This window comes from Labrus mixtus, chromosome 3 (genome assembly GCF_963584025.1).
Source record: "Labrus mixtus chromosome 3, fLabMix1.1, whole genome shotgun sequence".
NCBI lineage: Eukaryota > Metazoa > Chordata > Actinopteri > Labriformes > Labridae > Labrus > Labrus mixtus.
In genome coordinates this window covers 30,497,475-30,512,244 of record NC_083614.1, presented here as the reverse complement: position 1 = coordinate 30,512,244, position 14,770 = coordinate 30,497,475, and the positions used below count along the sequence as shown (strand labels likewise).

The following is a 14,770-nucleotide window of genomic DNA, read 5'->3' as shown; positions in this document are numbered from 1 at the left end:
TATCATGTATAGTGGGGTAAAACAGTTTAGTAAATCTTCATTATTACTTTATTATCACTTCCACAGGTGACATGTTGGAGGTATTTCCTTATTTGTTTTGCTTTTATCTATTAAGCTTCTTCTTTTTTTTTGCGCCTACTGTTTTCCCAGCAGATTGACACTCATAAATAGCCCTCACGGGTGATCCGAGAGAGCCATAGAGGTGTAACATATTTATACAATGTGTCATGATTACCACCCATGCAAATCAAGAGCGGTGGCATCGGAAATGGACCGTACCAAGAAGAGGGGGTGCAAGAGGATCCTTGGCAGAGTTTACGTCTTGTAAAAATGTGGTTTCGCGGGTAAGAACATCCTTGTCGGCGATTATTAAGCAAAAATTAACTTAGATGTGCTTAAAGTTTGTGGGTTGAAATGTACTACTGGTGACTGTGGTTTTCTATATTTCACTCTCTTCTGAAAATCCCCCCCCCTCCGGTGAAAGCCGCGGTATCCGAGCGTGTGGTAAGGTCTGTCATCCTGCCGAGATCGCCCGGTTTTTTGGAGAGAAGAAGTTGGCAAAGGGGGATGTCAGTGCGATGATGGCGCTGCAGCTGAAGACCGGGGATGCAGCGTACTACCAGAGTGCAGATTACTGCAGAAATTACACTTCACCGCCTGTCAGCTACGGTGACAGCAGCCATTATTTTGCCCGATTGCCAGGTAAGGAGAGGCTTGTAACATCCAGGATCTCCCCCCCCCCCCCCCCCCCCCCCCCCCTTTGACTCCCAGTATAGTCTAATGATGCGCTGAGAAAAATTCAACCAGAGAGAGATTTTGCAGATGTCACAGAGAGAGGAAGGTGGATGTTAAAACTCGGGTGCTGCTGTCATCTTAATGTCATGTTAGAGGAGGGGAGGGTACCAGCCTTCATTCTGTTCTGCTTAAAGATGCTGTGATGCAAAATGTGAGGGATGTCGAGATACTCTGATTGTCTCTTTTTATATCTTGAGCTGGGTTCAGACTGTAAAACAGCCTCGGTCTGTTGTCAAGTGAAGAAATGCTGCTCCCTTCACTTCATAGCCTTTGCACTGCTTGATCCGCACAACTGATGGTGTGCATGTGGCAATTTCACACCGAGGGTTTCTTCGTTGCACCTGCACAGTCCCTGGCATATAGACAGGCTTTCCCTTGCAGGTTACAGGGACTTGAGGCTATGTGGATCATGTATCTTTATAGATTATCCAGATTTACAGCTTGAGACAGATTCTGTCCACCTGGTTACATTGAACTGTCATCTTCAGTCAGCCTCTCTGTCAGATGAAAAATGCATAGCCTGCACAACGTCTTCAAGTTGTTGTAAGCGGCTGATAACTCAATCAAAAGAAATGGCAGAAAAATAGCTGATTTTTTAAATTAAATTTGCTTGCATCTCTGCTTATTTTTAATTATTATTGCGAGTTGAATACTTGTGGATTTTTAACAACTTTTCATCTGCCAGAATGAACACATTTGGTCAGCCTATCTCTCTCACCCTTTGTTAATAATTCAAAACTTTATTAGCTGGTTAGATCTACTGTTAAAAAAAAAAAAGTACAGGAAGACATTGGCTATCTGGTCTCTGCTGCTTTCTGCTCTCGTCCAGTGTCCAGTGAAGCAGATGAAATAAGTGCAGGAGGCATGTGCTCCTCATTGCTCCATAACTGATGTGAGACAGCACAGTATATAGCAAGAAAAACTCAAGAGAAAATGAACACTTGGCCTATTTAGAGATTCTCTGTGGAGGCCGAGAGATGATCAGGCTCCGAGACAGAAGTTTGCGTTCATGTGTGTGTGTGTGTGTGTGTGTGTGTGTGTGTGTGTGTGTGTGTGTGTGTGTGTGTGTGTGTGTAACCAGCAAAGACACAAATCCTGAGTCAAGCTAACAGAATTGATGAACCACAGTGACTAACTTCTGAGGTAGTTTTCTTCCCAATTGCACTTTAGGAAGTATCCATCCCAAAACTTGATATGAACTGCTGCGTTAAGGCAGAGGATGATGAGACTTATTTTCTGCCTTGTGCTTTAGAGCAAATATTACATAAGCCTAGTTTTAACTTGCAACGTTGATTTTGTCCTCTCCCAAAGCTGTGACGCCAAAAGTTTTCTTTCTTTCTTTTTTTTAAATTTGCAGCAAGGACCGTTTTCTGTGAACATGAATGTGAGCCTCGGCACTTTAGACTGAACTTTGTTGGCCTGGAACTTTGTCTCTGAGGAGGAAGATCATACTGACCTTGGCCTATCTGGCTCATATTAAAAACTTTGTAAAGATCTCAGCCAGAATAAAAAAAAAAAGAGAGATTTTTTTGCTATCCTGCAACTTCCTTTATGTCAAATAAAGACCCAAATCTTCTATTCATCATAACAGCTGTACTGCTTTATCCGGTTTGATATTCCTGCAAGTTGGACCTGTTTCATGTCAAAATAGAGGGAGATATAAATAGATGTTTTCATCTAACGACAGTGTGGATTTAGAACTGGTTGTAATCTGCACAGTCATAGCTAATAATGCATGTTTTTTATTGCTTGTTATCCCTACAGCAAAGGGCACATGTTACCCTTTTTGCTGTCTGATAGGCCACATAAGTATTACACCAATTATGAGCATTACTGCAATTAATTCTGCCATTTGAAAAAACGCAAATGTGAATAAAGGTCATAAAGCATCATAATATAGACACATTGCCCTGGTAACCAATCAGTCATTTCTGGAAAAAAAAATGAATTAAAAGGGTCTCTGAAAACAGAAGATAAAGCACAAGTAAGGGTGGAGGCGAAATGTTTTCAGCTTAAAATTGTTCAACTTTGTATAATCATTAATTGTGATCTATTACAACCCTCCCTTCTTTCATTAAATCTTTAATCTTTGGAGAATCAGGAGGGAGCAATTCAACTGAAATTTCAGCAAACACAAGGAGCCAAGAGCAAAAAAAAAAGGAGAGAAAATGAAGAGGAATAAAGATGATCTTGATAACCAGCATGTCTACAAAATCAACCATGACAAATCGCTAACGTTATTGATAAAATAAATAACAATACAAAGTGACATGAGGCATACTTGATTGAAGAAGAGCAGGCCAGCACAAATAAATTACAATGTAGGACTAGGAAGCCACACTAAATGTTGACAGCACATGTGCATGTAGTGCTCGTTTGTATTGTGTCTCTGAAAAGCTTCAAGATTAATATCAAGAAAACAGGTTCAGTTTTCCTTTGCGCCTTAGAACTGCTGTGAAGGCTGTCTCAATCAGAGCTGAAGGGTGTTAGGGCTGCTGCTGCTGCTGCTGCTGCTGCTGTGATAGAGTATGTGCACAATGTGTACTGATTAGTCGTCTGATCCAAGTGAAAAATATGAACATTTGTTGCTCAATCTTCTCAAACGGTGTCGTATTAGAAAGACCTTTGGCCCCTTTTCCCCATCTGTTTATTTTCAAAATATACTAGTTTATTATCAATTTGCATGAGCTATTTTCTTTTGCAAATTAAAACCATACTTTTTCCTGTTTTGTGTTCATCATTGGTTCTATAGCTGCCATTGCATTTTCAATTTGCTGTTATTGACGCCTTCTCTTAAGCTAAGCTAGACTTAGCTTAGAAGTTAAGAAATGGCATCGTATCACATCGTATCGCATCGCATTGTATAGTATAGTATCATATCTTTTAATATTAACCCATTTCATATGTTTCTACTGCAAATAAATCAGTGCTGTGGCTCCCTACTGATGCAGCCCTCAGAAGAAGCTTCCAAAAATAGCAGATGGAGACACCAGAAACCGAGATTTAACGATGCCAATAAGTTGTAAAACTGATGTTCAATTTATATGCAACCGCTCCATAACGCGTCTGTGGTAATGTGCACTCGCCCAACTCTGCCAAATCTTCCTTAGAGTCCACTATAGTGAGATCAGTGACTCGTCCAGCATACCTTTCTGCTGAGGTCGGCCAGCCCAAGTGACAGAGAGAGGCAGCTAGACAGGCAAGACAGACAGACTGACAGCGAGCAGCAGTCGGAAACACAAACACCCCTGGGTTTTATTTTGGGTCTATGAATCAGTGCCTCCAGGGCGTCCAGTTGGAGCCCAGATAAAAGCTTCCAGCGCAGTGAGTTTTGACACAGCTGTTGGCCTTTTTTACTGACCTGTCAATGCATGTAGTTACACACACACACATGCACACACACACACACACACACACTAACATAATGGATCATTAGAGTGGCACATACTGTACAAACACACATAAAAAGATGCTTAACTTCATGCTCTTTATTTCTGTTTTTTTTTTACACAAACACAAGTCCATTCAAGCAGTCACACTTCAGGCAGAGTGATCAGAGAAGCTTGAGATGGATTTTGTTGTCACTGTGTTTGTTTGTGTGTGCACGCGTGTGTGTGTGTGTGTGAACATGTATGCATATATATATAACGTCCTGTATGCTTTACTGCAGGCGCCTGCAGGCTCAGCCTAATCTTTCCGATGCCCACTGGAGTGAAAAGCCCGCTCTGTCCGAGAATGTGTTTTCAAGCGCGCATTTCTTTACATCTCCTACATCCTGCCTCGGGGCATCTAGATACAGATGCGTGGTATTATTGTTATTGTACATTAGGCATTGGACTTTCACCTAATCCCTCCTCATTGTCTGTCTGATGATGTGTCAGTACACAATGTCCACTCAAGTCTGCAGCGTCTGAAAGCGCCTTTTTAAAGTCTACAATCCAAAGCAAATCCTGTATTTATTTTTGAAAGATTAAAGACAAGCCCTGTGTGCAGACTTCACGGTGTCATTTAAAGTGATGCGTCGACATTATTTTTTATTTTCCCCTTGCTTTAAGTTTGACAGAATCAGATCAAATCATACATTATCATCATCATGTGCACCAAAACAAACTATTTTTACTTGCTTTGGATTATAACGAATTAAAATCTTTGTCATTGAGTAAATGATATATTCACATGTGTGTGTGTTTTTAGTATTGTGCGTGATTAAAGTTACATCAAGTTGCGTTGAGCTGTGTGTTACTTTTTGCATTTTTTGCCCAAGGAAAATGTCCCCTTAGAGTGAATCTAATCAAATCTAAACTAATCTGATGTTATCTCATCTATCTAGACCCTGGAGGCGTGTTGTCAATCTTTATATGCTGTTAATGTTTTAATGTTTCATCCCAAGCCTTAAAGGAGAAAACAGGACTATGTAAAGGCCTAAATGTTTTTCAAATATAAAACTTGCATGAATGACAATGGATTATGTATCTTACTGATGTTTTGCAGTTGTATCTAATTTATAAAGGACCTGACTAAGGAGAAAGGTCTTTGATAAATATAAGTCCATGCCCATTAAGTGTACAGCCTCTGACGTCCGCAGGTCCAGAGACCATGCTGAAGCCTCCTCTGAGTCTCTTCAGTCACCACCATCAGCCTTTCCATCACATGGACTCTCTGCACCGGCTGGGACCTCCGCCAATGGCGCCAACGCAACCTCTCGGCCCGCCTCCCATGTCCCCTGCTCAGGCGATGGGACCTCCGACCTTGGTTCCCGCCCAGAGTCTATGTCCCCCACCCATAACTGCTGCTCCTCCTCACACGTTAAGGCCTCCTTCCATTTCCCCGCCACACAGTTTAGGACCCCCACCTCAGACACTGGGGCCCCCACCAATGGTGCACACGTTGTTGCCCCCACCTGTGGATCTTTCCCAAACAATAGTGCCTCCAACCATGGACCTCACGCAACAACTGGGGCCTCCTCCTCCTCTCAGTCATTCACAAACCCTGGTGCCCCCTCCGGTCGTGGCTCCAGGGGTGGGACGATTCCCCCTCCCTCCTAGCCCCCTGTCCTCCCCTCCTGCGCTGGGCCCAGACCCTTCGCAGATGCCCCCAAGACTTCCAGGACAGGCCCCCATCCCGGCCCAAGTGTCCTGCCTCATCCCCGGTGGTCCTCTCCCAGGACAGGCAGCCCCGGCCAGTGAGCAGCCCCAGGATGAGGGCTCTCCATTGGGCGTGGAGGAGCAGGAGGACTCCCTGGGTCTGGGGGACCTGTGTAAACCTCTGTACTGTAAACTCTGCAATGTTACCCTCAACTCTGCACAGCAGGCACAGGCTCACTACCAGGTCAGAGGAAGTTCACTGTCATACCTGCACAGAACATGTTAAATATCAATCTACATGCATGTACAAAATCTCTATTTCTTTATCCGTCTAAGGGGAAGAATCACGGTAAAAAGTTGAGAAATTTCTACGCTGGCAGTCAGCAGCCTCCAGCCATCAGGATCCCAGAAGTTCTTGAGGGAGCCGGCCAGACGGCGCTCAGCTCAGGATCCAATGACAGTGACGCAGGCAGACAGGTCAGGACCAAACCTAGAAAATCCAGCACCCGCCCACCTAAATGTTACAGTTTTAGTTGAGAAAGTGGGTGTACTGCACTGCTGCGCAAGGTGGTCAATGTGCTTATGTAGGTCATTTCCTTCTGAGGAGGTTGTGGAGAACTGCAGAGTATGTTTATCTAAATAGTGGAAACTAACATAAATCGCGCACCGCTGAACAATTCTATCTCGACACAATCTGGCTGTACTGATCAAAAAATACCTACTCCCTCTGTCTTGATTGATCAGAAACACGATGAGAAAAGAAAAAGAAAGTTTACATAATCAGAGGAACATCATCTTATTACTAATAGGAGGCAAAACTGAATTTTATTTTATTATAGCTGAATTTGATCACATTTGAAAGAAGCTATAGATATATATATAGAACAGTGTCTATCATAGTCCTAAACAGGAATTGTTCCTTGAATCTGAAGTCCCTAGTTACTTCATTAGGGCTTGTAGGTGCTTTTTGTTCATTTAATAATCTTTCCAGCTTGAAAATTTTAAGATTTTGTAGAAATATCATGATGTGATAGCTTAGGTTACAGCTGCATGTTACCTGCTCAGCAACAAACAGCAGAGGGTTCAAGTTCAAAAGGGGCATCAAGCTTCTGAAAAGAGATTGGTAGAGACCAAAACAAATAGGCCTACTTATTAACAGACTTTATTATGTGATGCCAACCTTGGACGTAAGCACATGTGATGTGATTTCTTTCATGATTTCATTACTTTGATCCGCTTGCTTTCCCACAAAACTCCTAAAAAGCGGTGCAGGAAATCCTTTACTTTCTCCTACTGGACCGAAACATTTCTTTTTTCTTTTTTTTTTTCTTCTCAGCGTTTACTCCGTTACTTCTCTCAGCAGGAGTAACACTGCATTGCTTTGTCCTGTGTCCTCAGGCACTCTATAAGGGGGCAACCCGGGTCATCTTGGCCACAGAGAATGACTATTGTAAGCTGTGTGATGCCTCCTTCAGTTCACCAGCAGTTGCACAGGCCCACTACCAGGGCAAGAACCACGCCAAGAAACTGCGGCTCGCTGAGGCCCAGCAGAACGCCAACAACATGTAGGTTTGAGTACTGAAACATTTGGTAGCATAAAGAGCTTTTGTATAAGCTTTGCATTTGTATTGCAAATCTGTTCAGCTAAAGCCATGATGTATATTTTTAAAGCTATGCAAAATGATTCAAGAAGAAGCCTTTACACTTTTGAGTATTTGAATAATGAGGTAACTTTCCACTGTAGATCAAAAGGTCTTCAGTATTTGTCTCCACATTTAAGCTAATTGTATTATTTAAGTTTGCCAAAAAAATAAACAGTAAACAGCTAGTCTCTTGGGTGTCTTTATCACCAAAGAAAACAAGCTTAAAACATCAAGCTGGGTGTGTGTCTTGCTAACCTTCTGTAGCAAACTAAAGTCATTTTGATGCTAGCCTTGCCTGTTTCAGGGAAGGAAACAACGAGGCGGCCCCGAGAAGAAGCAGGAAAGACTGCAGTGAGTACAGACTTGTGAAAAACCGCCGCAGCCCACAGCTTCCTGCCTCAATGACAGGTAAGCTAATACATGCAGAGAGAGTCCGAAACACAGAGACATTCACCAAGTGGATGCTGGTTGTAAACGCCTGCTCAGTTTTTGAACAGTCAATTTAAAACTGTGACAAAAAAAAGTCAAACAAAAAGGGTGCAACATGATTTGTGTTTGTTAGTACGAATCAACAACTAATCAAATGGACTCAAAAAGTGGCTACATTTGTGTGGTGTTAGATGTAAACACAAAATTAGCAAATATAGCAAATATGCTAAAAAGCTACTGTTAGCACTGTTAGCAGCTAAACTTATTTAGCTGTCATAGTAAATATATTACTAAATGAGCGTAATATAGTTGTATACTAGTAAAATATATGATGGGGTAATATAGAATCTGGTTAGGGAACAGCTGCCTTTGTTTGAGGTGACAATTTATATTTATTTTGTTTTGTTTTTTCAATAAAAATACAAACTAACAACAACAAACGCTCGTACTTCCTTTATGCTGGAAACCAAACATAGTTTAACTGAAACTGCAAAAAAAAAAACAAGAAAAATAAAAAGTATTTTCATAAAAATAAAAAGTATTTTCTTAGGATTAAGGAATAAAGAGATTGCATTTGGAAATTTGAATTTAAAATAAACATAGGAATCATGACTCAAGTTCAAGTTCAAGTTCAAGTTCAAGTTCAAGTTATCTTTATTAGTCAAATGCACAACATAACAGGCAAAGCAGTCATAGCTGGCAATGACATTTTTGTGTTCCAAGCTCTCCTTAACAATGCAAAAATAAATAAAAAAATAAAATAAAATAAAATAAAATAAAATAAAATAAAAAAATAAAAAATAAATTAAAATAAAATAAAATAAATAAAATAACGACTCTCTATCAGTAGATGCATTTTGGTTGACAGCCTTACAAGGCTTAATTTTCTTTATGCTGAAAAACTAAAAAAATCCTTTCTGAAATTTAAACTTTCTTTCAAAGTTTTTAAATAACACTTTTTTGCAGCATAAAATCCTCAGCCTCCTCCCGTTTTGGAGAATCTGACAAAAAAGAAGAAGCTGCAATCACCATTAAGCAGGCTAGATAACACTTTCCACTGGAAGCTTCTTCATTGTGTTTCCATGTGATTGTTGGAGAGTCTGCTTTTGCCTGAGCGGGTGTGAAAACAGATACAGAGTAGGTAACGTCAGACTTTTCTGCTGACGTCAAACAACTATCTCTTTTCTCTATTTTTTCCAAGGACAAAATAACAGTATCCCCTTGGCTCAAGATGAAACAGGACAAGTCCTAAAGTAGAGCCAATTCACTTTCCTCCCTCCTCTCCCTTTTTTGATCTCCTTTCCTTACACGCACACACTTCAAAGTTCTGCTGATTCAATCATTTTTTGTGTCTTGACGGACAAACCCAAAAATAGCTGCTCTCTCTCTTCTACACTTGCCTTCTCACTGTCTTTTTATCTCTCCCCTTATCTTCGTCTCGTTTTTCTACTGCTTGAACACCCACACACACACACACAGGCACACACACACACACACACACACACACACACACAGACTCTAGTGAAACATAATCAGCTTAAGCTCTAGTGCTGGTTCTTATAACTTATTTTTTATTAAAAAATAAACTTTGCAACTTTAATATTTATAATATTTTGACAATTTTTACGACGGAATAATTAATGGAATAATCAAATGGAGAAACATTGTTGCTTGTAAAACACTAATAAGTGTCAGCTCCTTATCTCATATATTCTTTCACTACGTTTGTTGTCCAGGTGTCTCGATAGATGAATCTAGAATAAACCAGCCTCTTAAAGAGTGGCTACAATTAACTTATTTTCATTCCTGTCTACTTGACTCATCTCTTCCCCCCGCAGGGCCGTACTACAACCCTAGGCCGAGGCAGCGCATCCCGAGGGACCTGGCCATGTGCGTCACTCCCAGCGGGCAGTTCTACTGCTCCATGTGCAACTGCGGAGCCGAGCAGGAGACGGACTTCAGACAGCACCTGGAGAGCAAGCAGCACAAAGCGAAAGTGTCTGAGCTGAGATACCGCCACGAGATGGAAAACCTCGGCTACAGCTAGGAGACAGAAGAAGAGGAGGGAGGTAGGGGGGAGTCAAATTCAGAGATAAGAGTGAGACAAGACAGGTGCAGACATGCAAGACCAAAGGGCCTGGAAAGTGGAGGCAGCCTTTTTTTTTTTTTTTTATTGAAGGGCATATTCAGTAAGAGGATTAGCACTATATGGCCTCAAGACCTTGTTTCAATTCATTTGATAAATGGATCAAACATTTAAATCCTCATATTTGACATAATGCTCTACCATAAAAATCTATAATTGGATTTGCTGGATTGATTTGAATTGGGTAATACTGTTGAAACTCAGTCTCTATAATGAAACGCCCTGCAGCATATCTGCATTTGGCATGACTGTCGGTTTTTGACAAAAAAAAGTTTTAAATGCATTTTTTTTCACTCTGAATCGTATCATGTTCAGACCCAATATCTTTCGTTAATTTGTTTTTGATCAACCTCTCTCCAATGATTTGAGTGGGTGACTCCTGATACAGGTCAATGCAAATGAATTGCACAAAAATCTAGAGGTTAAAGCTAGAGGTATAGAGGATTATTGGTGCACAACAACACAAGAGAAAAGGTGCAGGAATACTTACAAGAGACCAGGAGGAGTGGCAGATGGTGTTAAGCATTTAGAGACGATACAAAGTGTAGGGAAACAAAGAGAAACTTCTGGATAGAAGTAAAAGACAGATAGAGGCAAAAACATGAGGTCAGACACAGATCTTATCCTTGGGGAAACAATCATTGCTGAGGACAAAGATTTAGTCTGAGACTTATTTTTCAATTCTTTGTGTGTGAGATTTATCCCTGCAGGTACTTTTTACAAGCCCTACAGCTGGGACTTGAGGTCTGAGTCGTGAGCCACACAGGGCACAAGAGAGCAGAACTCAACATTTCTTTTGCCTCTTAAAGGGAAACACACAAAGCACTGTTAGCTAGTATAAGAAACAAAGCACAAAAAACATGACCTTGTAAAAACAGTGTCAGCCAAACTCTTAAGTGGTCCTTCGTTATGAACCAGGCTGAAGCCTACACCCCTGCTAGCCTTGTATGTGCCTATAGTGAAAATTAGGAGTTTGAGTTAGCCTTTTCGGGGATTATAGTAAAAACCGATCAATTGTTTTTTTTCTATACTCTATGTCATTATTCTTCTTGTATTAAACCCACATAAATGTTATGTAAATATCTTACAAATACATTGTAGATGTACATTTGCTATAATAGACATGGACTCTATGGGTTATTTAGTTAATGTTAGCTTAGCATAAATTGTAAATACCCATTATCTATTTAATAATTATCAGGAATCTTATACAAAGTGTGCACTGACTGAATGTCTCCCCATAAGCACTGTATGTATGTGTTTGGATTTCACTGTAAGCCCTCCATAACTGAGTCTGGGTGAAGTAACTCTGGTACCATCTATCTGTGCTCTGCTACTCTTATCAGTTTTTATTTTTCACAGCCGAGATTTCTTTTTGAGGCAGGGTAACGAGCTGAATCTTTGTCTCGACAGAACAGCCAAAAAAGGTACTGTGAGGAAGAAATGTGCAAACACCTTTCTAAGTCGTAGGGGTGCACACAGCTGAAAGCAGTTACATCCAAACTTCTAATTAGTTTGCAAATTGCAAGTAAACGTGTGGAGAGCTCCTGGATGTTTTTGCTTCTAAGGCGTATCATTAAATTCTACCAATCAGTCTTGATTCCCTGAGGGGACATGACCAGGTTTTACTGGAGTGAGAAACAGCTGCAGAGGAGTGTGATTGACTTCTTTTTTTTCCACCTTGCATAAACTCCACGTCGTGTTGTTTTTCTAAGTGTCGAGCCGTTTCTTGAAGGATCAGTTGTGTTAAGGATTTTCCGCGTCTGTTTACTTTTTTCATCTTGCAATAAGTTGTGTTGAGGTGAACACATTTGGCATTATACAGTCATACTTCAGACCGGTGGTTCTCAATCTGTAGGCCGGGATCTAAATGCGGGTTTGCGGAGCTGTTTTTCGGCGCGTCACGATTGTGTGAGAAAATGTGTCAAAAAGTCTACGAAGCGCTTTTATAGCATGTGTTTTATTTTGTATCTTTGTTCTTTCACATGTTTTGTAAAGCTTGAGGTCCAAACTGCACAATTTTTTATTAAAGGCTTTATATGTGATTTTTTGATCCAGCAGATGTCGCATTGTTGTGTTAGCATGCTAATGCTAGCGATCTTTATTCTGCTCGTATCTTCACACTGCATGTAAATTTACCTGAAATGAGCGTGATCTAGAAACACAGTTAAGCAGTGAGTACGGTATGTTATTCTTCTTTTCTCTAGTCCCTCAATTAAACAACTTTTATACACGAGGGGAGGAGTCAGCCGGCCGTCCCGGCGATGTAAACAAAGTGAAGATAGGACTCTGAAAACTCTGAAAACATCACAGACAGTGGGACTCGGGTGTTACACCCATTGTAGACAGTCATGACTCACAGAGTTATTTTCAGAGGATATACTTGATTTATATTATATTTAAGTGTGAAAAATCACATATAAAGCCTTTAAATAAATCTCATTGGTTAAAAAATATCAGAAATTTGGGTCACGATTTCTCATCCAGGAGTCGGTGGCTGGTCTTGAGGCTGACCCAGTTGAGAACCACTGCTTCAGACAACAGAAAGTGTGCACTGTGCCTTTAATTTTGGATATGATCTCTAATGTAATCAGAGAAAACAACGGCTTAAAACAATCAACAATTTCGTTTGAATCAGAAAACTCTCTTTTTTTTAATTAATTTTCAAGGTTTTTTTTATGCAAGTAGAGAAACATATTTAGAATTATTGCCTCATTAAATCTTTTTTATGTAGCAGTTAAAATGACTTTCATTTAAAATTCCAGATATCAAAATGTTAACCAAAAAGTCAAATGTGAGTAGATCAATTGTTAACTTGAATCTTTTTATCTTAGTGCATGCACACCTTCAGCCACAGTCAAAGGCCTTATCAGGTCATGTCATTAGATGTGTTTCAAAGTGTAATGAAGCAGCACCCTGACTGTCTCTCTGGTGGCTTTAGTTTCTTTGGGGACAGACAGCTGTTCACATCGTACATTTCTGTCTCTGGAGAACAAACACACACCTGATCACACACACACACACACACACACACACACACACACACACACACACACACACACACGGGGACACTCAGGAGAATAGCACTGTGAGGACGTTTGGGCGTTTAGGGATTTAAACGTGTGCCACTGATGGCCAGACAGGGAGAGACAAACAGAGCGTAGAAATTAAAATTCTTGGCTGTTTTTTTTTTTTGTTGTTGTTTTTTTTTTTTTTTTAGCCCGCTGTTGCTGTTATGTTTTTAATAAAAAAAAAAAAAGGAACAAAGAAGAGGCGATGAAAGCAGAGCTGGAGCTGAGGCTGTGGGTGAGACACGGCTAGTTGAGGAATTCTCAACGTTAACAGCACTCCTCCTCCGTCTAGAAATAACACGCTTTGTATTACTTGAAAGCATGCGGCATAACCTTTTTATTATGTTGACAGGATCCTGAATTCAAAATAAGGGTCACACTCACGGCGCAGAACACCTTCAGTGAATGCACTTTCAACAAATGCATGAAATATTCAGCTGCAAAGGAATGGATGCAACGAGGATATTGTAGGAAACTATTAGGCTCATACCAAGCGTCACCTGCACAACTTTTCTCTTCAATCATGTATGTGGACTGTATAAAAAAAAAAAAGTGGTTCCCAAGCTTTTTGGCTCAGGAACCCTTTACAACATGGAAATATCTACTTGGTATGGCCTTAATGTGGACAACCAAAGATTTTGTTCTTTATTGTTAAACTTTACGGGCATCCGATCTGAACCCAACACCTCCACATGGTTGACTTCATGCTAATTGAAATTTCTACCCAGGTAAATTGAACATTTGTCAAGGACTTTGCCCTGATGTATATTAACTAAGGCAAGTGTCATTAAAACATTGTGCAGTCCTTGCTTGTGAAATAACATCACGTCTCATTTTGAGCATCTTAAAGGCGGGGTTGGTGATTTTCTCCAGATACACTTTTTTCAGATTTTGTTTGAAAGTGTCTTTAGGTCCTGAGAGACATTAATAACTCATGTTCTCTGTAAAAGGAACAAAGAAAATCCATCATCTGTATCAGTTTGTAAGTCTGTAAAAACTTTGACCAATGTCTGCCACGAGGTACCAATCTGACGAACCAATCAGACGCCTCCCTGCTCGTTCACTCGCCCACACTCAAAGCTCGTCACCGATGACTTTAGGAGTTTATACTGTGAGTTTACTTACCGCTGAATGAGACATGAGACGACGTAGTTTGTACACGATGAAAGCGATATGCTGAGGTCCGCTCGTGCATGTCAGTGAGGGGGCGTGGCTTTAGAGGGAGCACAGAGGGGAGGGGGCTGGGTGCAGACGGAGCACTGAGGGAATGCTACTTTCAAAATCATAGTTTTTGAAAATGACCGACCCTGCCTTTAAGTTACTGTTGTGCGTATATGTTGTGTAGTCCCACACAAGAACTAATCAAACTAACAACAGCCACAGAACAAATATTCTCATCATGATTATACATGACATGTTTTCCTTTTATATATACGGACAATAGTGAGAAAGCAGAAGGAAGATGGATACTGTAGTGAGTGGTAATATGGCATTTACTAGAACTTTTTTTTATACCATAGACTTCCCCTTGTGGTACCACTCCAGCTTATCTCTTTGAACCTGAGAGGGGCCAAAACAAGTCAATTTATTGTATCCAATTTC

The 14,770-nt window shown here is 40.6% G+C and overlaps 1 protein-coding gene across 2 annotated transcripts; it reads left to right on the top strand.

The window, feature by feature from the left end:
- The first annotated feature begins 473 nt into the window (after positions 1–473).
- zmat3 (zinc finger, matrin-type 3) lies at positions 474–12,750 on the top strand. Of its 2 annotated transcripts, none has more exons than XM_061034542.1 (6): positions 474–702; positions 5,381–6,123; positions 6,216–6,356; positions 7,278–7,444; positions 7,827–7,873; positions 9,790–12,750. In XM_061034542.1, the coding sequence occupies exons 1-6, from the start codon at positions 579–581 to the stop codon at positions 9,996–9,998; spliced, it is 1,431 nt and encodes a 476-aa protein (XP_060890525.1). In that variant the 5' UTR covers positions 474–578; the 3' UTR covers positions 9,999–12,750. The 2 variants fall into 2 exon arrangements, with proteins under 2 accessions (XP_060890525.1, XP_060890524.1); XM_061034541.1 differs by having other exon boundaries at positions 7,827–7,930.
- The last annotated feature ends 2,020 nt before the right edge of the window (positions 12,751–14,770 follow it).